This window comes from Larus michahellis, chromosome 10 (assembly GCF_964199755.1).
Source record: "Larus michahellis chromosome 10, bLarMic1.1, whole genome shotgun sequence".
Lineage (NCBI taxonomy): Eukaryota > Metazoa > Chordata > Aves > Charadriiformes > Laridae > Larus > Larus michahellis.
This window is the reverse complement of record NC_133905.1, coordinates 22,596,301-22,621,321: the sequence shown is the minus strand read 5'-3', so window position 1 is coordinate 22,621,321 and position 25,021 is coordinate 22,596,301. Positions and strand designations below refer to the sequence as shown.

The 25,021-nt window shown below is 38.8% G+C and overlaps 1 protein-coding gene across 18 annotated transcripts in view; it reads left to right on the top strand.

Moving 5' to 3' along the window:
- IQSEC1 (IQ motif and Sec7 domain ArfGEF 1) overlaps window positions 1–25,021 on the top strand; it is a 352,209-nt gene that overhangs the window by 278,592 nt on the left and 48,596 nt on the right. For 15 of the 18 annotated variants that reach the window (XM_074603167.1, XM_074603176.1, XM_074603166.1 and 12 more), the window contains one exon: window positions 21,236–21,518. In XM_074603167.1, the coding sequence (XP_074459268.1) occupies window positions 21,236–21,518 (283 nt within the window). Of the gene's footprint in view, window positions 1–3,808; window positions 3,961–21,235; window positions 21,519–25,021 lie in introns of those variants that run through there. The other 3 variants (XM_074603183.1, XM_074603175.1, XM_074603174.1) reach the window with 1 other exon arrangement.

Sequence of the window (25,021 nt, the reverse complement as noted above, 5' to 3'; positions counted from 1 at the left end):
TGAGGGCTTTTGAGATGTTGATGACGCGAAGCATAACTAAGCATTGTTAATCTCGGCTATCTGTTAATCCCAAAGAAATGCTTTCGGCAGGAAGCACATTACTACTGTCATAAAATGAAAGCAGAAAAAAATAGGAGGCTGCGGGGAACCTTGTGGTATAGCATATTTTTAAAGGGTGGTTCAGTTTCAATTGGTTTACACAGGGTGTTTCAAGAGCGTTAATATACTGTGTATTAGCTACCTGCATTATATGCATCATCTCAGTGTTTGTGTTCTGTCCAACTTCATTTAAAGACATTTTATTCAGTGACAAGTTTGCTAACTCTACTGCATAGGCAATATGCGGAGCTTTGTATCACCTGGTGTCAGTGGATTTTTCTTATGGCTTTTTAACAGTGGTACTTAATAATATTAAAAAGTCCCAGATCATAATATTTTTTCCATTCTAGTCCCCTTTGGAGGCAATACCTAAAGGTAAAGAATAAAAGTGAACATTTTCATTGCTTTTCGCTTGTGCCTTAGGTACATTCCCAATGGGTCTTATCAGTACCCGTTGCTACTCAGTGTGCGACTTTGACAAATGTCTCTGCCTATATGAGGTGAAATATCCCAAACTGAGCTGCCAAAACAGGCTTTGTTTTAGATCCGTTCATGCCCATCGCATCAACGTGAACACATGCACCTGCAAGGCGGCTGGAAAAATGCGAGGTAAGGGGAAGGTAAAGCTGCTTCTTTCTGTGGCGGTACTAGCTTAACCTGACCACAAATCTGCACCAGTGTTTCTCTAGTAAAGGAGAATTACTTTTTCAATCTTTTATTATGACTAAGTAACAGTCTGGAAGGGGGAGCTCGTGGCTTTGGCTTTCGCTCTCTGAGGTCTGCTGGTTTAGAGCATCAGGATGTATTTCTTACATCCCAAGTTTCTCAGTCTTGAGCCACATGGACTCAGAGCCCACCACCCTGGCTCGGTAGTGGCAGCCAGCGCAATCCTGGAGCCCAGTGCCTCGGTGGCGCAAATGCTTAGGTGTGTCCTAAGCTGTGGGAGCTCTGGGTTCCTCAGAGAAGGTGGTGCTCCAAGTGGGGAAAACGAAGGAGCCACTTTTGTACATGTTTTAGTCTCAAGAGACAAAGGACTATTATATGTATAATGGTGTCAGCAAACTTGTATTGCGGTCACCAGTACAGAGTCCTGCCTTTATTGCCCCCAAGAATGCAGATTAGAAGTTTCCCTTTCCCTTTTACTGTATTTCAATCTGCAGTTTCTGGCAATAATAGAGCGGCCTTCTTGGCTTACAGATGAACTTCTTTCTAAAGGGGCTGTCTGGCTCCTTGTCAGCCTCTGTACCTCTGTACTTTCTTTGGGTGATTTCCAAGCATCCACTGTCCTGTCCGTGGATTTGTGAGAAGAAAGTGTTTTCTCTCAAAGAACCACCACCCGGTGCTGATTGACCTAGATGGCAGCTTCTGCTCCTCAGGTATAGTTTCATTGCTGAATTTTTCCACGTGCCTGTGGATCTATCAAGAGGAATTTTAGACAGCTCAATAGTGTTATAATGAAATGTAGTTATCTAGTAACTGACGAATTTTGTGGAAAACCAGAACTGTATCTTACTGTGAGGGGTGCCATAGGGATTAGAGGCAGACCCAGAGAGGACGGAAACATCAGCTCAGAAGCAGCATGACCAGTGTTCCAGAGTTCTCAGAGAGAAATACCTAAATACTGTACTAAATAAAAGCTCTGCCTAAGGTTATTTTTTCTGATGTTGTTCCTGTGGATGTAAATAGCCAGTCAGTGCTGTAGTGCATCTAATAATATAGTTTACAATAGCTCTCCACACGAGTGTGGGTTTGTAGGATCAGCTGCTGGCTTTGGGGGACAAAGCCAGGTCAGAGTATGGACAGCAGACAGTTTGAGCCGGGAATCCTGGCTTTAAAGGGTCTAATGGTTTGACTGCAATCTAATCCTCTTTATGCATTGTTTTTCTCATTGCTGAGATTTTGTATGTGTGTTTTACGACTTGCTGTAGTTTACAGGGTTGTCTGGTTTGCATGCTTCCACGCTGGATAAATCAGTGTATCATTGTTATCATTGTGGAATTTCCTTTTTTGTTCCAAAATTGGGCCTCTTACCCGTCTCTTCTAGCCAGGGCTAAGGAGAGAGTTTTGCTGCAGAGTGATGCCTTTCACTGGCAGGGTTTCTTTTGAGGGGGTAATGACAGACCCTTTTCTCCCGCTGTAGAGCCTAAGTATCTTATTTTATGGGAGGGGACAAAGACACAGAACTTGTAGGTCTATTTCATCATTAGCTCTGCCTCTGATCTGTGAGGTGACTGTGAAAAATTATTCTAATTTTTCTGTGCTGTGGTTTATACTCTTTGTGCTTCAATATTCCTGTCCTTCACATAGGGATAATGCTGTTTTAGATTTTGTAAAGGTGGAGTTTTTTGAGAGAGGTAGTTGAAAACTGCAGTTTCGAGTCTACAAACGCTTGAAGTCAGTGAAGATTTCCTTTGCCTTAAATAGGCTTTGGATCCGTTCTTAGGAAAGCAAAATGACAACAAAGATTCATTGTTTTGCCTACTCCATAGCAACCGACAACATAAAGCCTTTTCCCAGATGCGTTTATTTAAAGGCTTTATAAGTTCAGTTTAAAAAATGAACTGAAGTTGTAGCTGTTGTTTTAATGCTGATTTTTGTAGCTTGGCATTAAAAAAATTAAGTGAACTAGTACGCAGCCGTAGGAAATGAAGAAATGTATATGAGAGAAGACAGGAAATCCGTTTTGGGGAGACACAAAACGGGATTAAGTACAGTAACATGTTAACTTTTAAAGAACTACCTGGCCTATTTGAGAATTCCTATGTAATTCCAGGTCATGTGGGAAAATTATGATAATATACTGTTTTATACAGTTAGAGAACCAATTACTGCTTATTGATAATTCTCAGCACGCACCGAAAGAGAATATTGTGGAAGAGCATTGTGCCGTACGCCCTTGAAAACTGGTGCATCCCCGTATTTATTTTTTTTTTTTAAAGAACCCTTAGTTTTCGTTAGGTGTACAGCTACGCACGGGTGGAGGGGAGAGCATGAGAAGCAGAGAATTCATCGCGGGAGGGAGGAGGTGGAGGATCGATATGGGTTAGCGAATTTTTTTCAAGGGATGAATTGGATTAATATCCCCCCAAAGCCCACTGTGAGAGGAATAACATGTATTTTGACCCGTGTATGCATTTTATTGTGCAACGCTGCATGGCTGTATTTATGCTCTGCAGGAAGAAAACTACTCCCTAGTAGTTTCTTCTGTATTTTTTTTTTTTTTCTGGGTAACCCTTTGCTTTTTATTCAAGCAAAATGTGAGCTAAATGCCCGTTTCAGCCTTTTAGATCTTGGAAATAATGGTGTATTAAATGCGATTAAGTTGGGCATTACCCTTAAGCAGGGTCATAATTACTGTAGATTTAGATGGCATGTTATACAAATTGCTGCGCGCTCCTAATTACGAATTGAGTTTGTTGCACTCTGGGGGTTTATAAACTTTATCTTAGCTATTAACACATTAAATAACAGTGATTGGTGCAAATTGACGGATAAAGTGGGAGAGAAGCGACTGCCGGGGGCCGTTTGGGCCGGCTCCGGCGGGCACCGTTCGGTGCCCGCCGGAGCCGGCCCAAGCGGCCCCCGGCCCCGTTGCGAGCCCTGAGGCGGCGGCCGCCATGAGGGGAGCGACCGTTGGCGCCTCGCGTTCCCCGGGCAACGGCTGCCGCGCGTGCGCTCTCCTCCTTCCCCCCCCCCCCCCCCGCCCCGCTTCCCCGCTGAGGGGAGCGGGCGGGGCGGGCTGAGGGGCGGCTATGGTGGCGGCGCGCAGCAACCCGCCCGCCACTTCGGCCCAGCCATGTGGTGCCTGCACTGCAGCTCGGAGAGGACCCAGTCGTTGTTGGAGCTGGAGCTTGACAGCTGGTGAGTCGCCGTTGGGGAAGGCAAGGTGTCCGTCGTCCCGTCCCCACCCCCGGGCCACCTCCCGGCCGTGTCACACAAAGGGCTGCGCTCCGTCGCTGGCGGTCGCCGCTGAGGGAAGGCTGTACCTGGGGGAAGCCGGGTGGCCGCTGCCGGCTGAGAGGGGGTCGGGGTCGGCCCCGTCGTCTCCGGGGTGCGGCGAAGTTGGCGGCGATCGGGAGCTTATGTGCCGGGGAGGGGAGGGGGAAGGACCTGCGGTGCCGGCTGCCTTATGCGGACTGAAGTTGGAAATGGCAGTCGGTGAAATGTGGTGTCAAAAGTGGAGCCGGGCGTCTGTTGTTGCTGGTGGGTGGCAGGCAAAGCCTAAGCCCGCCAGAAGCTCTTTGAGAAGGGCGCTCTTGCGATGGGACCTGACTTAGCGTGTGCCTGGCCGCTGAGAGGGGCGTACACAAGCATTAAAACGCTTCTTTTCACCGAGTTTGATAGAGTGCAAGAAATCACATGACTGGTGGCAAACAAGCGGCCAGCTCGACTTCAAAGCCCTGGGACATACTGTTCCCCGTCCCCGAAACCCAGCGGGGACCAGGCGTGGCGACCGTCAGCAGGGGAAGGTGCCGTAAATTCGGGGCTACTGCTCAGGGTGAATGATCATTTGCGACTCGTGCCCTCAGCCAAAAAAGAAAAAGAAACGAAAAGATCAAGTTTAATTCAAAGGACTTTAAAGTAGGAATAGTGAATAACTGACGCAAGACAAGCAGAAAGTGGGACTTGTCATGTAAACACATACGGTCTCTATTGTTATGGTGTTGTTGTTAACTACTAAAATAACGTGCATCAGAATTACAAAAATGCAGTGCTCTGTTCTATGAGCCACTTGAAAACTAGACGTACAAACTAGTTTTTCCTGTGCAGTGTTGTCTGTAGGTTGTGATAGACCAAAAATAGTTATCCTGGCAAGTGCACTTGCAAAATAAATTTATCTCCGATGCATTGTGAAAGTTTATTCTACCAAATAATCTGATGAAATTCTGAGCCGATTGACTGTTAAAGAAATAATCAATTTAAATAAAGCTAGGCAACATCTTAAATTGGGTGTGTGCGTGTGTGGAAAAATATAAAAGGAGGAAGTGAGTAGATTCAGTGTAACTCCATATGAATGCAACAGTGTCTTTTCTGGAAAAGAAAGGAAAAATGTTTTTTGATAAAGAAAAATGTTTTATGGTACGGTTTAGTCACACATTTAATGATCCTTAAGCCCATTTTTACCCGTATGGAAAATAATAAAGCTGAGCTTGTAAGTTTGCTGTGTGGAGTTGGTAATGCTTGCTTTAATGATATTACATTTGAATGGCTTGCTGCAAAACATAATTCATAAATGTTGCTTTAGTGACAGTTTTGTCTGTATTCACACAGTTACGTTTTGCTGTTCAGTCATTGTTTCAGATTTTTTTTCTCCATTTGCACATTGCTATGCACTTCCTTTCAGTTAAACTTGATTATTCTGCCTGATGTGTTAGAAGAGGAATTGCTGAGTACTTAGTTTGGACGGGTGTATTTAACTATCTATTCTTGTGGCAGATATCCTTCATATAAACACAGAATTCATTACATCTGTCTAGTGCTTTGGGAGAACTTAAGCCGTGCTGAATAAAACGACCCATTTCCCATTTTACTTACAGTTTTGTACCAGATTTGGTTTGTTGTTGTGATGTCCTGTTCTAGTTCCTGAAATTGCAGATATTGAGAATACTGTTGTATAGTAGTCAGCTGGTTTTGTTCCTCTTAGTTAAATAGCTGCTTAGTGTTGGGGTTTCGTGTGTGAAGTCGACTATCATCCATTTTTTTTTCCTATTTCTACTGCTCTGAAATAATTCATTATCATCAAAGGTACTAGCTGTAGTCCAAGAGCTGGAGCTGACCAGTGAAGATCAGAGCACTCGGCACATCAACAGTGTTTAGTTGTTTCTTTGCCCCTTTAGGAGCTCTCTGGGAATCTGGTGCAGTTAAACAATTTGCAGTTCAGTTTCATTGAATAACTTGCAACTTTCAGGTAAGGAAACCCAAGGATTCAGTTTTTCACCTGACAAGTACAAATACCAAGTTGAACAGTAACTCTGGTTTGTTGTTCTTGTTACGAATCTATATTGGAAGGTTGCTAGGAGCTGACACAGTGAGTTACTGCTGGGCAAGCAGACCTTCTCTGCTGGAGAAGGTGTCTTTACTAGCAGATGGCAGGGTGTTCCCCTGGAGAACTGGGAAGTGATTTCTTAGTATAGACAGCCCTGTGACCTTAAATGGGTTTTTTCACCCTATGACCATATCGTATTTGCAAAATGAAAATTCTCTCAAGAGAATTGCATTTCTATTCATATGGCTATAGAAAGTATTCCTCCAAATACTGAGTCTTCATGAGAATACTCTTCCATCACTTGGAGGCTGAAGTTGTTTGAGGATCTAGAGGTTAGGTGCTAGGACTTCAGGTGGAACAACCACTTTGAAACAGCAGTTTACCTTTATAGTGACCATGTTTTCTCTGAAGTATAAAGATGGCAATTCAAGGATCAAACTTTCTGAAGAGGAAGATCTCATAATTGCGTAGCTGATTAGCACACTTATGTGATTAATTATGCTTGCAAACTGTACTTGCCCTGAACATCAATAAGAAGTAGCTGTGAATTATAAAAGCTGGCCTAAAAGGAGCCAGTCCTGTGTTGGTGGATGCAAGGTGTCATCCTGAACCAAAACCAACACTTGTGTGATGCTACCTGTAGGTATTTAATATCTCCTCACATATTTCAGGTGTGCTTCTTGATATTTAACACCAGTGATACTCAGACTTCAGGTGTCTCTAGCAGAACTTTGGGAAATGCGTGCTAAAGGTGAGATACTGCTTTCCTAGTTAAACATGTCCTTTTGCCTACTGTGTGGTGTTCCAGTTGAAATTCAAGACACTGCATTGCCTTGACTTTATAGCCTCAGCTGTGTGGTTCTCAATGAGTAACATTGGATTTAGGCTGCTATCAGGGCAGCTTTATTTTGGAAATATTAATGCCATAAAGATGTCTTGGAAATGATACTCTAGGCCTACATATAATCTCAAGATCCAGACTAATGCACCCTCTTTGTTGTAAACCCACGTGGCTTCCAATTTCTGCATGATTCTGACAGGTGCAAAGGAATGGTTCAAGGTTTTGTATTTATTAATATGGTATTTTTTGAAAGAACTGTGATGTACCGCAATTTGAGGAGAAAACCCCCACTCTGTGGCTTTGAGCATTATGATACCTGGATGTAGATTGGCTGGGTTGTTGTGCCTGTTGTGCCTCTTCATTGCAAGGATTTACCATAATTTGTGAAGGACATTAAGGATGCAATTTTCTTGCTCTTTTGGCATTTATGTAGCTCTTTTTCTGTCAGAATTGATGGCAATTTTATCATTAATTCCAGAGCCAGGCATATTTTAATCACAGTAGCTGTCAATCAATTATTGCTTTTTATGTTTATTTAATAACAGAACTGCAGGAGACCTCAGAAACTGTAATCAAGATGGAGCCATGATTGCTCTATTTGTTACATTAAACATATGAGGATGTACCCTTAACCCAGACACTGCCTGATCAGCAGAACAACTGGAATCGTGAAGCGATGAATTGTGGGTTTGGGGAGAAAGTGTGTTAGTGCATTGTTTTTGCTAACCGTGCTTTGTTTAGATGTTACTTACGTTAAAACAGAATATGGGCCACTAGTCGAATTCATATTCCTAAGTTTGCTTCTTTATTTCTGTTGTCTAACAAGACTGTGTAGTTCTAAGAGCAGAATCAGGCCCTGGATTTGGAAGTTCATTTTTAGCATCCTGGATATTGTCATTTTAGGTCAAAACTTATGTAAATAGAGATTTTGCTTAATTCATGCATCTTTGTTATGCAAAAATAGTTACTGATCATGGGCTTTTTTAGCAAGACTTATTAACCAAAAATATTTTAGTTCCATAGCTTTTCTTGTGTCTTTCAGGAATTCATTTGACTTTTATTTGGAGGAAGGACGATTCTAGTTAGGGTACAGACAGAGATGGCAAGTTTACTTCACTGCTGTGATTTGACTCCAGGTTTCCAGAGAAGAACAGATGCTGCTTTAATCCACTGTAGCACAAAGCCCTAGTATTACATTAAAGGGGACTGCAAATTTAGCTAAATAAATCTTCTTTTGCTTCCTTACAATAGACAAAAGGCTAGAAACATTTTCATGAAATCACTGTAAAGATGTCTTTAATAAAAATAAAGTAAAAATGCCCAGCTTTGGTATGATAAAAAAAATCAAACCCTTTTGTTCGTGTGAGAGAAGCAGAAAATAAGAAGGATGGCTTTGATAGCATTTAATACAGGAAATTGATGCAGTGTATCTGTTAATCAGATTCTTTCAGTAGTTCAGTGTCATCCGAGTTAAACTTGTGCTTAAAATCAAAGGACCCAATTCCCTGTTGCCTTATGTTGTGCAAGCACAAACAAAATGCAACAGTTATGATTTGGCCTCCTTTTACATAAGTGGCTATGTACAGGGCAGGGCAACAGAAAAAAAATCCTAAGTTTGTTTTGAGGGGTACTTCTCATTGTTTAGTCCAAACAAATTAATTAGCCCCTAAAATTCACCAGATTAACAAGGATGGATGTGTTGTGAGTTTGTTTTGCCAAGAGAAAAAGAAAACTAACTTTGTTCTGTTTGTTGATACATACATGACCTTTCAGGTCATCTTTATGCAATGTAAAGGAAGCAAGGACGCAAACATGATGGGTTTTCCTGTTGCAGGGTATGTTTGCAGCCAGTCCTAAAACTGCACTACAGGAAAGGTCCCAATTCGACTTGAATTTAATTTTCACTCCCCGCCTTTATAGTAGAATGGACCAATCTCAATCTCAGATCACATGGAGAGTTAAATACAGCAGTGGCTATGAGGATTGTAGCTTAGATAGCTGTACATTCGACTGTATTTAACTTGAGTTTAGTCTATTCTTTGTAACGTAGCCTACAGCCATAATGCTTATAGTTGTGATCCTTTCTGTTTTCATGACTCAAGTCAAGGTAGGCCATGTCAGTACTTGCACAGAACTCCAAGGATAAATCTTCAGGAAGGAATGGAAGATTTAGTTGAAAGCACTCCTGCCTTTAAAGATAATACCAAAGAGAGGGTTTCCCTCATCGTTTGGGGAGGTTGTGCCAAGGAAGTCATCATTCAAATGAGATGGACAGCAGTGTTCCTGATCCAGTGGCAGTTCCTAGGGGGTCTAATAGTACATGCAGCAAAACAGGCCTGTATAAACCCTGACTTTCTGGTCAAGTTTCAGCTTAATAACAGCTTTTTCTCCCAATCTGTGTTCCCTCTGCACTTTCAATTGGGAATAAAAATGGTCTTTATTTTTCTTTCTTACATGATTCTGCTTTATTGTGATGTGCTGTGAAACAGCTGCTGAATTTCCATTCTAGAGGTGTCTGGGGTGATTCTCATGCTTTGAAGTTAACACTTCACAGGGTTTTGAATGTTAGATAATATTTTCAGCTGTTCTTAGATTTTTGAAAGAAAGTTCATAATTGTTGTTTATATATTCTTTTCTCATATTTTATTCTGTGAATCTTGTTTAGAAGATACCAGCGATATGGAGCATCTAGTAGAAACTGGTTTCAAGAAGGAGCTGATTCTAATGCTTCAAGTTCAGGGAGAATGGGACTTTACTGCTAATGGTTTCATAGTAATACCAATAGTTAATGCTTTGTGAAATTGCGAGAGAAGAGACGACTGCACACCCTTAATGGAAATTGTCCCAAATGGTGACAACCTGTTGCAAACTTGGATTCTTTTCTTGTTGTTAAAATGTGATTAAGATGGTTTTGATTAGGTCAGCCTAGAAGAAAAGAAGTCTTTCAGGTTTTCTTGCGCTGCCACAGTGCAGCATGTTACACGAGATCATTTCTGACTGTCTTTGGTTGACATTTTCAGAATCTGTCTTTGCAAAATATTTCATTTTCAGTTCACAGAATGGTGGCTCTTGTTTTCAGGAATTGGACTTCTACCCTTGTCCTAAAAGACCATTTTCCATTGTGGAAAGATCTATGAATTAAGTAATGGGAAAGAGCCTATAAATACTAAGAATGATCAGAGTTCTGTATTTTAGACCCGATGTTCTTTTGTGGTTGATCAGCCTGAGGTGCAGCCCCAGCTAAGGCAAGCTGTATCAGCAGAAGTCAGAGCGGATTGTCGGTGCTTCTGGGAGCAAGACTTGTGGAGCTGTACTGCAGCTGAAATGCAGCTGCTGCAAGCTGCAGTACAACCTAACAATTACTCTTGTTCTGTGTATGTGCAGTAAATCCTCTATTTTTAGGTACTGATTGGAAGTACCTAAAAAAATTACTTAGAACATAGAGCAGATCTTAAAATTTGATAACAGGTGAACTTCGTAAGAGATAGTGCTTGGCTTATAGTAAGCTTTGAAATAGCATTTGTAGGTTTCCAAGACAGGACTTGCTACCTGTGTTACTTTTTTTATTGTGATCAGTGAGGTGGGTCAGAAGTCCTAATGGAAGCCTGTGTTCAATTCCTCCCAGAGAAAGAGCTATAAAATATATACACTCAGCATAATGGAGAGGAAATGTAAAAGGAAGGAAGTTTGTGAATGAGAAAAAGCATCTGTCAGCTCTTTAACTAATTTAGGGGTTGTAAGCAATCTTCTGAGGTCTCATTCTCCTGAGAGTGAAGATTTACACGTAGTGAGACACAGTATTTCTGGGTGAGACACAATATCTTTCTATGTCTGCAAATATCTTCTGTATTTGAATGCATTGCCTTGGATCTAAGTAACATCTAAAACATTTTCTTTTCCACTAAACTCCATACTTCAAACAAAAGATCTCTTACCATTTTGTTTCCTTAAACACTATGTTCTGTACACTTTGAAATAAACCTTGGGTGTGTTGCAGAGGATACAAATCTCACTTTTATGAGGATGGCTGTTATTAAGGACTAGTTAGCAGTGATTCTGTTCCAGTAAGTTACAACACAGACCTCTCTCGGTGCATGCAGAACGCTCAAGGCCAGTTCCTGTTCTCACTAACTCGATAGCAATGCTCTAAATTTCACTGGAAACAGGAGCAAGGCTTCTGTGTTCTCATCTATTTTCTTTCCTACCTGGTGATATTTTCCCGTGCCAATTTGCATGTATGCATATCAAAATTACATTGTTCTCCCATAGGGAAAACTAGTAGGGTTTCTTTGTCTTTTGGGGGTTTTTGGTTTTTTTTAGACTTGACACAATGTAGTTGGCAGTCAAAATGCAGGGTTTGTGCAGTGTTTAAAATTGGGTGATACTTTTATATATACTTTTAGATTCAGTTAGATTAGTCAAAGGTCTGTCTCTGATCAGTCTTTTAACAGTCCATCCTCCTTTTTGTTTGGCTTTTTTAGGTGTGTTGCTCTATAACCTTATGAGGTTTATCTGTAACTTCAGAGAGAAGTCAACCAACCACTAAAAACTGAACCAATCCCTTTCTGATTTTAAAAACAGGACAACTTTAGCCAACTATTTCTTAAATCCAAGTGAGAGAATAAAGTATCTTGTGTTTATCAGTGACATTGTCGTAAAGCACACCTCATTAGTTAATATATCATTAACTAATTTAAATGTAATCCCTTTGGGTTTTTTTGAATAGATCTTTTTGTATAATGTTCATTTGCTACTTAAATGAAAATATGGCCTCAATGAATACAGTTGTGATGTGATCTGTGACTTTACACAATATGGTGTCCAATACAGAAAGATGGTTTTGTTGTCGTTTCTGCTGTGTGGACCTTCTGCGTGCTCTCTGGTTTATTGTGATTCTTAATTTCCTTCTGCCCCAGCACACAGGCATACTTGAAGGGAAAGACTGGCCTGCTCAAAAACTGTTCCTAGCTCTGTATACCACATCTTACTCATAATCATTTTTAATAGTAAAGAGGCAAACCCTTAAAATGAGTCAAATGATAGGCTTTATCAAGTATACTTGGTCTAAGATGAGAATATAGTTTTGTTCTAGGTATGAAATTTCAATGCCTGAAACATTTTATTTACTCAGTTAACAGGATTTCATTAAGAATCTTTAAACTAATTCATGTTTGTATGATATACCGTATATAAGAGGGGAAAGAAGGATGTTATCCACCAAGGCCTGAATGGAGAAAGTAGTATTTAGTCTCTTTACAGAACCTAATTGCCAGCAAGCTGATTTCTCACCAGTGCCTTTCTGTATCACTGCTTCCTCTGGTGGCCTTGACACAACAGCTGAAGCCACAACAGAGCTGACATACATGGATGACTGGTATAGGACGCCAAGGATTTTTGCATTATATGAAACGCTGCTTCAGCTGTGCGTGCAAATCAATTTTTTCTCAGCTGCAGAAACTGAATCTTCCTTTTTAAAATTAGCATTGTGTAAAGGTCATCTCATGATATAAACAGTAGAATGTGTATTAATATTTTACTGTCTTAAATAAGTGCCGTATATAGTGTAGATATGCTACATATGAGGATTCCAGTTGGTGAATGATATATCTGAATAAATAATAAATAGTTGAGGTCAAATTCTACCACAGCTGCATTGAGAAACTCCATAGATTTCTGAAGCTTATTCTATTGTGTAAGAGTTTACATAGTAGGAACAGGACAAAGTCTGCAGTGGTAGGTAGACCTTCACAGGTTTTTTTAAATGGTCAGATACCACAGTTACACTTTAAATTTTTTAGCTTTAGTCCCTATAAGAAGATAAGCATCCTTTTGAAGCATACATGACGTTTTCTGATGCTACTATGTTTTATGCTGACACATCAATAGGAGGAGCCTAAAAATTCTCTAAAGCCCTCTAAAAATTGGACTGATAAATTTGAGAACTCTTCTTCCAGTCACAGCCTCAAATTATGACCATAGTCATCTTTTAATAATATTTTATCGTTTTTTTTTTAAAGGAAGTTTTAAGTATGGAATACAGTCAGTGCTGAATGCAAACACATGCTTGGTGGTGATTAACACAGATTAGCAGAGAATGACGTTGTCTGTCTTTACGTGAGATAGAAGCTCACATTTGTAAGCTGTACTCGAGTTCTGTTGATGCTGTCAGTCTCTGTTGTTACTTTCCAGCTGCTAAATAATGAAAATGAAATACAGCTTTGCCTTTAGCAGGTAGGCTTCATAAGGCATTAAATGGGTTCTGGGTGAGGGTGGGTTGGTCGGTTTGTTTGTTTGTAGTAAATACTTATGCGTGCTAGCCAATATGCTGCCACTGTTTGACTTAGAAAAAGGTGATATGTGAGGTGTTTAACCTTCCTTCTCCTCCTTGGAAGCTGAAGATAATCTCAAGTAAGCTCTTTTCAAATGCACATTCTTAGTCCTTAAATCTATTATAAAGGTTGTTCCCTAAAATGAAGAAGTTGGGTAGATTTTTGTTTGGCTGTCTTTTCATCTTGCTGGTATGCATCGCTATTTCAGAAGAGACGGTGCATTAATTCCTACATTCTGTTTTGGTGTGGAGAAAATAATCTCCCATCTTCCCCTGCTCTCCGCTACTACTAATGGAATGTAAGACTGTGAGTCAAAATGCCCTTTTTTTAAAAAACATTTTTGTTAATGCCTTTTATGGGGCTATTTTAGTGAGAATTAAAACTTGGTAGTGTCCAAATGAGTAGATGTTGGGGTTTTTCCTGTAGTTTTGAATCCAGGACTTGGACCAGAGAACAAATGAAGGTCTGCAATGCATGTAGTGGTACTTGCCTGTGGAACTCTAGTCGCTGTGTCAATGGTCGCCAGGCTGTGTTTGAACTTAAGCTGGCTGTTATTGTCAGTCTATTACACAGAACATTACAGAATGAAGTGGTTGCTTTGTTAGTGTTTGCTTCTGAGACACATGCAAATTCTGTCTGGATTTTTCTTGCAATGATATTTAACTTCAGTGAGATGCATTACCTGGGATGTTACTTTGATGTGCATTCAAAGGTTTCATTTGTTTTTAACAGAAACAGCTGAATTGAGAGTGCATTCTAAGTAAAACAAGTTGGTCAATATTTCCCTCCTGGATCAAAGCTTTTGTCAGTGCCTGTGAGTGCTCTTGTCCATCATAATGGCTTTGAACTTTTGACAGTGTATATTTGAAGGTAGATTGGTTTGTTAATGTTATTGCATTTATTGAATTTGGGGATTTGTAGAAGTTCTTAATATAATTGACTTTTGTTTACTAGACAGTACAAAACAGACATGGCAATAAGAACTAGATTCTAATCTGTTGCAAATTGTACTAATAATATACTTCTGCTCAAATGTTCTCACTCCATTGGGGAATACTGTAATGGGGGGAGGGAGGTAATGCTAAAAGCCTAGCATGTATGAACTACATATGGCTAGTTTTACATTTTAAGAGGTTACATTAAGAACTTTTTGTAGAGAGTAATTTGAGATAATACAATGCATACATCAAGAGCTTTAATTAAATACACCTCCTAGTTTATAGCAGAAAGCACCACAGGTACTGAAATGGAAGCCAGCTTTGAAGCAGTGGGGTGTACCCTTGTGTCAGATAAATGCTTATGTTCAGATTAAGTTGTGTATGGGGAGTCATAGTTTTAGTTAGCAGTGTTATGTTTGTAATTCTTGTTTAAAATTTCACATTCAAATTAGGGCTTTGTTGCATTTGGAAAGACAAAGTTATATGCAAGAAATTAACTTTTGTAGAGGTTTGTTCCTATGTAGAATGCCTAGATTTGACCTAAACGTTTTTGCTATTTAAATGGTTTTTTTTCAGGCTTCATGTTGGAAGTGCCTGTCCATACCAGCTGCTCTAGCAGCTGCCATAGTGCTTCTCTGTTACTCAGAGTTAGTTCCATGGGCGACTTCTGGTCTGCGTTCTTTGAGCTAGGTAGAGAATTTGGATCCATTTTGAGTGGGTATCTATAATTAGGAGTTATGATCAGAGTTTGACTTTTTTAACCTCTAAATTTCAGAAAGAAATAGTTGGTGTAAAACAGATGCGTAGCACTTCTTCCTTCCTGGGCGTTTGGGCCTATTTATAAATAGGATATTTATTTTTGAGCGAGACAGAAGTTTTACTGGGAAGCATGTTTATGGAATGAGGTTTTAATATGAACAGCTTCTCTCTTTGGTTTGCATTTAAATTTATTTCATAAATCATATGATCTAGGTGTCTAGATACTTCAACTGTAGATATTATGCTAATGTTTATGGACAGAAAAGTTTCTGGGACAAATGAAGGAAGATATAAGCTTGCTGAATTGTTCTATTGGTAGATATTACTTAAAGGGAACCAGGTTTACGTGCGTTTTTCCCGAAGAGGGAAATAAATGACATGGATTCAAGGAAAAGTAGGCAAGTTAGAGAAGGGATGGATTCGATTGAGGAATTTCATGAAGAACTACTCATGCAAATGCTTCACTGTTGCAACAAATAAAATCAACATATCCATTTGAATTCAGGTTGTGCAGACTACCTGGAGTTTTGTCTGCTATCTCTGGCAAGCGATACTCTACCATGGTCATGCTTTAAAAACTGCCTGCTTCCTAAGGAACGGAGCACTTGCAGTGTCATGGCGAAGCTGAGTGGTTTTATCATCTCATGCCGACTAGAAATTTAAGTTGGCCATATTACTGTATTCATATTACTTGTGCGTACTTTCCACAATGTGGAAATTGTGCATACTTGCTGTATTCATATTACTTGTGCATACTTTCCACAATTTAGAAGAAAAGGAATTTATTCTGTGTACCTTTGAACTTGTGTTCATACTTCTAAGGATCTAAAATGCTATGGAAAAACCTTTTAAGATGTAGCAGCACAAACTTATTATATTGTCATACTTCTCTTTATGTCCAAAACAAATTTTTTTACAGGATGAATACAATGCTGATTGGTTCTCATGTGTGTACCATCCAGTTGTTAGGGCCTGTTTTCAATTTCGTGTCTTTATATTACACTGTTGAAAGTCCATTCTAAATGAATGATGAAAATAACTAGTCATTTCAGAGACTGCTCATTGGTAAAATAATTTCTCAAGTATTTAGTCTGTTTTGCTGGGAGAGTCTTTTGGTTCTATTTTAAAATGTTGCATGCAGTTTTGGTTTGGCATTTACATTATTTAGAAGCATGCTGAATTTCATTGTTGCTTTTAGTTCCAAACTAAATCTGCAACATACTGGTTCGAACATTTGGATGATTTCTGTAAGCATATGTTCTCATTATCTTTGTATTTTAGTCCTACAAATGCACTGAGACACTTTACTACTTGTAAACTGTGAGGTTTCTGGGGTGAGCGGGAATAAGGAGTAATTCCTTGCGTCTGATGTTATTGTTATATACTTCCTCTTTACATGCACGTAGTTTTAACGATAAGGTACTGGGCCTCAGTAAAAAGGGAATTTCTGCTTTTCTGTTTACCATCTCTTTCTCTTTTATAGTATAGTCTCTCTGAGACGTAAATGCTTGTGCTTATGGATCCCAACCGGCAGCTTGTCTGATCATTTTGCCATTATTGTCAGTGGAATGAGTAAGTCTATTCACGCAAAACCTTGGGGTTTGCTCTTTGCTGAAATTTAGGTCTTGAGGACTCTTTCCAGTTTCCATTTTAAGCTCAAATGTTGACATTGTCTTGTTTTTCAGAATTCTGTCTTTATTGTGCTTATTTTTGGTTTTGCTAAGATAATAGTTTTGCTAAGATAAATAGGAAAAGGAAGGTGTGAATATAAAAATGAAAAATAAATCAAAGAATAACAGTAGATATTCAGACATCCTGAATAATATGTTGTTTTAAAATTTGATAATGGTTTTAGTGTACCGGTTACTAATTACAGCCTTTGTGATCAGAAGTAATAACTGAAGGTATAAAATGAGAGACAGGGAAGACAAGACCTGCCAGGTTTCTGCTGCTAAAATGCCCGGAGAGGCCATGTTTTGTTTTGGTCATGGCTAACCACACAACTACATTTGGTGATTAGACAGAGGGAAGGAGGAGACAGAGCTTTTTCTTGTTAGGTAATTCTTGAAATGAACTTATCACCTGAATAGTGGGAAATAACTGTAAAAAGCACGACCTTTTTCTAGCTAGCAACAACATCTACTTCGCATTTTGTCAGCCTGGGTCTGTTGTATGCTGCTTTAGTCTTAAGACACAGCTATGCACCGTGTTACTCAGCTTTGACATCAGCTAGGCAAATTAGTTAGAAAAGCAGCTTTTGGCAGCGGCTGCCTGCACATTGGTATTAGTCTTTGATTCAGACAGAGCGGTGAGCTTTGATTCTGTCACTGTTAGCGCACAATGTACATCGTGGGTAAATACAGTGTTAGCTGCACTGCGGGGATGACCCTTATCTCGCTGCTCTGCTGATGAAGCGAACACATCCTGCTTGTATGCACATATGTCACTTCAGCTGATGTATTTTAATTTAAAAGTGTTTGCAGAGCGTGTGGCTTAGCCCTTGCAGGAAGTGTAGACCCATGCACACACAAAAGAAGGGAAAATGCCTGAATCTGTCTATGTTTGGTATTTAATTCTGGTTTATAGTCATTAGAAAAAGAAAAATTAATCATATTTTCACCAATAGATTTACATATTAATTGAGATATGCTAAAAATACTGTACTCAGTCTGTTTCCATTTTTCTGTAAGCCTTTCTCTTTCCTATTGTCCCTTGATACAGTGATGTTCTGGGGTTTTTTTTAATTATTAGAAGTTGAGGTTTACGCAGGAAGAAACTTCTGGCGTCAATTTCTGATAAATACTGATTCAGTCAGTGCTGGCCACTCTTTCAAAAAAGTAATTTAGATTCAAAAAGAAACAAATTTTTTCCATGGCTCTGTTTTGAAGTTTTGTTCATGCAAAGTCATATTAGTAGCACTAATTATTTTTAAATATTTAATTTCCATTTTCACTCTTTAGCTGCTCCATTCTCTGCTTCTTTGTAAAATACTGGCAAGCAGCCTTTCTCTTTTTCTGGCTTGGCAGATAATGGATGTCTATTTTTTACTGAAACAGGAGTGTGATGAAACAATTGTAGTTCTATAAATGAAAGGTTAATTTCAACCGGTTTGTGTTCTAATATTACACAGTTGGAATGTTCAACATATTGCTGGTCTCCCTAGTAATATGCTGTTGCATATTGCAGGAAGATGAACCAAATTCATGCGCTAGATTTTTTTAAACACTGAAATTATCAGTAATTCTACTGGACATGTTTAGTAGGCGGTAGATGCCTCAAATCCAAGGCCTTTATTAAGAAAATATTTCTAATTCCAGTTGCGACTGGGTCAAGGGTTATATTATGCATTTTTACGGTGTACTTAATGCACTTAATTCTCACCCATCTAAGAAAGACAGTGTGTGCAGGGAGGTAACTGGAAGTGAAGTAGTGCTAGACAGGTGTCTAACTACTCCCCTAGTCACAGGGGGACTTACTCTAATTCTTGTTGCAAGCCTGGAGCCAGAATCCTTGATATTTTTGTGTGTTGGCATTTTTAATAAGTGGATAGATAAAAATCAGTCTTGTAACCCTGCAGTGACTGGGTTGTGTCCTGAGTCCATTTTGAAGCAGCGGTACCCTTTTTAGCATAGTCTTCCAAAATAGACGTGGGCAGGATGATTCTCAGTTCCACGCACCTCTTTCACAATGCTCTGTGTGTCCTTCCTCTGTAGTGGAACAATACATCTTGTCATCCTTAAAGCTTCACATAAGTCATATTTGTTGAAATATTTTTCTTTTCCAAACATATGTAAAGTGGTAAGAAGTGGAAAGCAAGCTGCTTTTCTTTGTCAGTGGAGTTTTTGTTTTTATGAAATAACTCGTATGAAGTTTCAGCTGATCTTAACCTAACGGACAAGGAAGAGCTGAATGGGAGAAACCCTTCAAATATACAGCACTGACGGTGTGCGCTTGTTTGCTTTTAAAGGGCTGTCGTACTGTTGTGCAGGAGGCTGCCTGTTGTAAAAGATAATTACTTCCCTGCTTCAAAGGTCAGGTGTGATGGCAGGGAACAGGCCTATGAGCAAAATGAAATCAAGCGCTACAGTCAGTCAAGGATCATATTTATGGCTGGAAAAAGCATGAAAGACAAACTAAAAATAAAGAAGAAACCCCTAACTCTAATCAGAGCCTCGGGCAGACCCCCTTCCAATTTTTTGTGATTAGGGCAGTACCCTTTTTGTTGATGAAAAGGTTAAGTGATCTATTGAAGGTATCATTATTAAAATGTTAACATGAGATTATAATCAATGTGGAAGGGTTGTTAAATAATTCACAATTTAAGGGCGAGGAAGGCAAAAAAAGTCACAGACTTAAGAAGGGGGAAATAGTGATAATTCCTGACTTCCTGTTAAAAACAAATTTACCATACTTGCATGAAAAGTACTTACAAATAAGCCTGTAATTAGGAACTCATGATGTACAAAATAGTGTGTCCTCACAGTTAGCAGAACAGAGAAACATATTTTAGTATTTAAAGAGAGAGTCAGAAGCAGTTCAGTGTCATACTAATTTCTTTAATGGATACTTTAGAGAGAATGATTTGTTTGTTTTTAATGGGTGGTTACACAGTTTCAATGTCACAAGCAAAACTCTGGATAATTTATCATATTTAAGTTGAAAGCCAGCTGTATCACAGAGGGAAAGGGATTAGTTTCCTGTTAACTTCCTTTTTGGAAAAAGTAATGTGTGCACACTGAAAATATTTCCAGCCTGAGTAAAGTATGTTTGAAAATACCTTTTGAGTAGAGTCATATTTTGATGGGCAAAGAAAGAGGACTTGCTTTCAGTTTTATGTATTTATAGAAACATTTTGAGAAATCTAAGGGTCTGTTTTCTCCTTCACTTTAAAAAGTACACACTGTTCAAGCTAGGAGAGTTTTGCCAGCATTAACCTTGATGTCTTCTGGCGGAGAACGTTCTTTCAGAAATGGCTTTGTACTTTGAACTGTTGAAGGGACTGCTGTGGTGTGTGTATGCAGCAAGGGTCACAGCATTTCATTTCTGAGACACAACCGGAGGGCTTTATTTTTTATGTTCGTATACATGTGAAGGAAAGCAAAATAAGAAATACAGGGCATGGTGGAAACATGGAATTTTACTCCTTTAGAGTTTGGATGTACCTGTTCCTAAAGCAAAAGGTAGGGGAAGTGCTGCAAATGGTTATATTCATGCATGTGTGGAGTGTTTACTAAGTCTTCTAAGTGATAAAAACAAGTAAAATGTCATTTTTCTATCAATGCTCTGTGTATACTTGATGAGGCAGATAGTAAATATTTATGTGAAATGAATAAAAAAGACATACTGTGGAAGGGTGAAAGTGCATACACTATTGCAATGTTAGAATGCCCTACTGTAAATATAAAACAAATACAAATTGCTATTAGACATCAGTACTTCAGGATAAGCCTTGGCTAGGACTCAGTTTTAAAATATTTCCTATTGTCTACAACTCCTTTAATATAAAGTTTTTTTCTTTCCTTTATTCCTCAGCAATAACAGCAATCATGTGAAAACAAAGTGTTTTATTTGCCAGATAGCTGTGTTTTCCCTACCTGAAAATATTTTGCTTTCATTAGCTAGAAACACCATCCCTTGGGATGCCTTACTACAAAGCATGCCAAAAGTATCCCATGGAAGCAATCTTTCACTAACAGAGAAAGAAATGGGATTTCTCCTGTAGGTACTTTTTCCCAACTTCAGTTTCTAGAAACACAGTAGCTCACAAGATCCATTAAATCCCAAATCTGCTTGGAGTAACATGAAAGTAATCCTTTTCTGTCAAACTGTAAGGTAACAGTAAGAAAGTATTGGTTTTATTTGTCAAAGCAAGGAAGGACACAAATAAGCATCTGTCATTTTGAAGTAGAACAACTTGGAAATGAGCAGTCTTATAAGCAATTTAAAGTTTTATTTTACACAGTAGTTGCTGAGTGACTTACTCAGGATGTTGTTAGTAATTACTGTATAAAGTTAGATAGTGCTTGAAATCTCCATTCTCCTGCTCGACTCATGCTCTAAGGATGACCTCTGCAACAGAAATAGAGGCTGGCTTGGATTACAGTGGAAACCATGGTGTTTGACATGAAAGCCGCGTTACCCTGTACTGACTGCATCTGAATTTTAACAAAATGTGCTGGATGTCTACATAAAATGATACTAAGCAAAACTATGTTATTTGTTGCTGAGAATTTTGGTATGCAACGCTCACCTGAGGGTTTTCCTGTCTTTTCATTCTGTCTAGTGTTGAGGGTGAAGCTCCAAGCAGCGAAACTGGCACATCTTTGGATAGCCCATCTGCTTACCATCAAGGACCTATAACACACAGTTCTGCTATAAGTCCAGACCATTACGATCATTCTGCGTACGGGCTGTATTCTGTCTCCCCTGGGCAGCAAAGATCTCGGAGGCCGAAGCTTCAGCACTCCACATCCATACTGCGAAAACAAGCAGAGGAAGAAGCTATTAAAAGGTCAAGATCGCTTTCTGAGAGCTATGAACTCTCTTCAGACCTACAAGATAAGCAGGTATTTGAGCTCTGTTACCTAATTTATAAACCTTTTCTAGCATCGCTTCAGTTGTGATGCTGAAAATACTTCTGTTTCCTGCGACCAACTTGGCTGAAAATAGTCATACATTGGCATTTCTGAGGTTTTGGACTTCTTTTTTGTGTTGTGTCGTCCTTGTGTCCCACAGCCCTTCCCCCCTTCCTGAAGAAACATCTAAAGATATGTTAATAGTTTAGAAGTAAAAACAATTCTACTAGGAATTGTGATTTCATGCTTGGGACAAGTGCTAGAATATAATAATGTGAAATATTTTTCTAAGAAAATTAGACATTTTGAAATCTGGATATCTTTGCCACTGCCAAAAGAAAGGAAGAATTTATTGCAACTGATATTCTCTCACATCTGTGGGGTGAATTCAAGGTCTTAATTGGTTTTTACTCAACTAGGCAAAACCCCTATATGCTTTACAAAAACTGGATGGAATCTATGTAGGTGGTCAAACCCTTTGTCTTTAAAAAGGCATTTCTGTAAGACAGTCAGCCTTAGTCATTTCTTTTAAGCTTTATTCTTAGGAATGTTGTCCTTTTTGAAAGATGTTTATTGTCATCTAAGTTCACATTTATCATTTGAAAATTATGCTGTAATAGCTTAAGGTAATCAAATATGGAGGATGCACCAGATTTCACTGGTACATGAACAGTAGCCGATGCATCAATGTTTCTTCGTTGTTTGTTTGCGGTTTTTTTGTTAGAGATCTTTCTTGCCACAGAATATTTTGTTTACTGTGAATCATTATGGTATACTGCATAGCCACTCCAGCTTGTATGTTAACATGGTGAAAGTGGAAGCAGGCAAAATTCCACAGACAGGACGCGAACTACTTCTGATTTTGGACAACACATTGATAGTTCGTGACATATGTAGGGGCTAAGTTTCATTTGTCATCTGTTGTTCTGAAATTTCAGGTTGGAAAATTGTATAATGTTGTTCCAGAGAGACCTGGAAGAACAAAGCTTGAGCTCTGACTTGAAGCCAATATTTGGGATAGCAAATATGAGTTTAGTTTAGCCTTTACGCTCACCACATTCTATATTGGAGTGGGGACATATCAAGTTCCTGACTCTTGATCTAGATTGTGCCAGCTCTGCTATTTAATTCAACCTCCTTGTGCGATCTAAAATGTTGCTGCCTTTTCCACCTTTGGCAGTCATTTTTGCTAGATGTCTCATAAGGGATTGCTATAGAGTGTTAGGCTTACTAAAGAGGTCTCCTGCACTGCACATATTCCACAGAGCCTAATTCCATCTGTCCTTTTATACCAGTTTGATAGAGAATGAGGACTGCAGATGTTATTTTGTATTTGTTCAGGGACTCCTACACAATAACAAGTGACAATGAGACATAAAGGAGGCTTGATATTGAATATTTGCTTCCTGCTCTTGGAAAGCTTTCATTGAACTATCAGAAGATACTTTAAAAATATTTAGGAAAATGTCCAAGGCTTTACCGAAAGGCAACGTGCATTAAATATGCATTAAAAAGGGTGCATTAAATATGTATTAAAATCTATTAGAAATATTAGTCACAAGCCTAGTAAATTATCTAGGCAAATTCTAAAATACTCTCAATTAAAATTCCCACCAAAACCACCTAATTTATGATAATAAATGATGTTGTCATTTTCCGTGTAAACCTGAAGGACAACAGCCTGTTTGCAAGAATAAAGTCCAGATAATTTATTTTACAGAATATTAGTTTATGTTTTATTCTTTCACTCCAGCTGTGCCAGTTTTCTTTCCTTTAGGTTTGATATCTAACTTTGAGAGGACAACTAAATTAACAATTCATCATTTATTTTGAGATTAGTGCAGCAAAATAATCTCTTACAATTTATTTAAACATGCATGACCTAATGTATAATACATATAGAAATAGTAGCAGATGTGTGGCAGCGGTGACAGGGTTGTGATAGAATTCTTAATAATTTTTTAATCTTCAGAATGCCTTACAAGTAACCTCAAAGCGCCTTTGACATGTGCAAACATGGGGGTAATATAACCCCATTTGGGGGTGAAAGGCAAAGCAATTTTTTTTTAAAGACAAACTGTAGAAAATTATGCAGAGATTTACAGATTCTCAGCTCAGAGATCAGTCACAGCTTTTTGAGCTTAGTTAAAAGAAGTTTCTAGATGCAGTCAAAAGAACAATTTCTTAGCAGGAATCTGAGCCCATCTGAGAAGTTGGCCCCCTCACTTATGTCAATAGCTGTGCCTAATATTTTTTGCATCTAGAGTAAAAAATTAAAAAAAATACAATAGTGATTCACGTTTAAAAACACAGAGCCAAAAAGATCATCTTTAATGTGGAAGAAGAATGGGAGCTGCTGAACCAGACAATAGCGCTGAAAGAAATACATCACCTACTCCCAAATGGTAGACGTAATGGACTAGAAAACATTTTTAGTAACATTTAGTTCCTTCCATAGAAGGGGGGAGAAGCCCCTCTGCACATCAATATCTGAATTTAACTATTACTTGGAGAGATCGCCAAAGCGTGGGGGGGAGAGGTGGTGTGTGCATGTGTATGTAACATAAGTAATGTGTACTTGGATTTGCAAGTGAGGAGAAATGACCTTTGAATCATTGGTGTATTATGAAAATTTCATGGACTTATACAAAAATGCTGCCAGAAAAATGGTGTGTATAGTTGTAGTGGTGGATGGATGTTTTGTGTTTGTGAATAATATGGATCCAGCAAAGACTGATCAGAACAGAAATTAAATATTGGGAAAAAGTTGAAATAAAACTAGCTATTCATCTTGTTCAGTGTTTTTGAAATATGCGATGGATGCTTTTCATGTTTTGGAAAGAAAGGTTTGAAAATATCTAATGAGTATTCCAAAAGAATTGACATGTCATTTTCACTAGGTTAAATTGATAGCATTTATCATGTATGATAAATGTATTTATTTTGCATATTCGTTCTGTTAATTGGAAACACTGGCAATGTTGAATGTAATTACAAGAATGAAAATAGATTTGAATTTTTATTTAGAAAGTCTGAAATATGTTCTTGGTTTGAGGAAAAGGACTGTGTATGTGGATATTCTATGAGAGAAACCTCTCTGGAAGCGTATGATCTAGGAGGCTCAGTTTTGCTTTGATGTCAGGCCTGGGTGAAATGGTGCTGGGTTTTATTAATGTAGAAATCGATGCATGCCTGGAAAGGTGATGACCACTTTCAAAATTTACTCCCAATATGTGGCAATTTACATTATACTTGGGTTTCACTTTGCTACCATTGTCCCTGCAGAGAAAGAATGACTGCATTAGATTGCTATCTTGTCTGCTGTGACATGGGCACACCAATGCTAATGTGTGAAAACCAAAATTTAAACACATACGCCCATTGCCAACACCTTAATTTTATATGACAGTATTCACGTAGTCATATTTTTGTCTGTATTTTTATGGTGGAACTTGCAAATGACTATTCAGTTCGCTATTTGTGCAGTTGTTAGT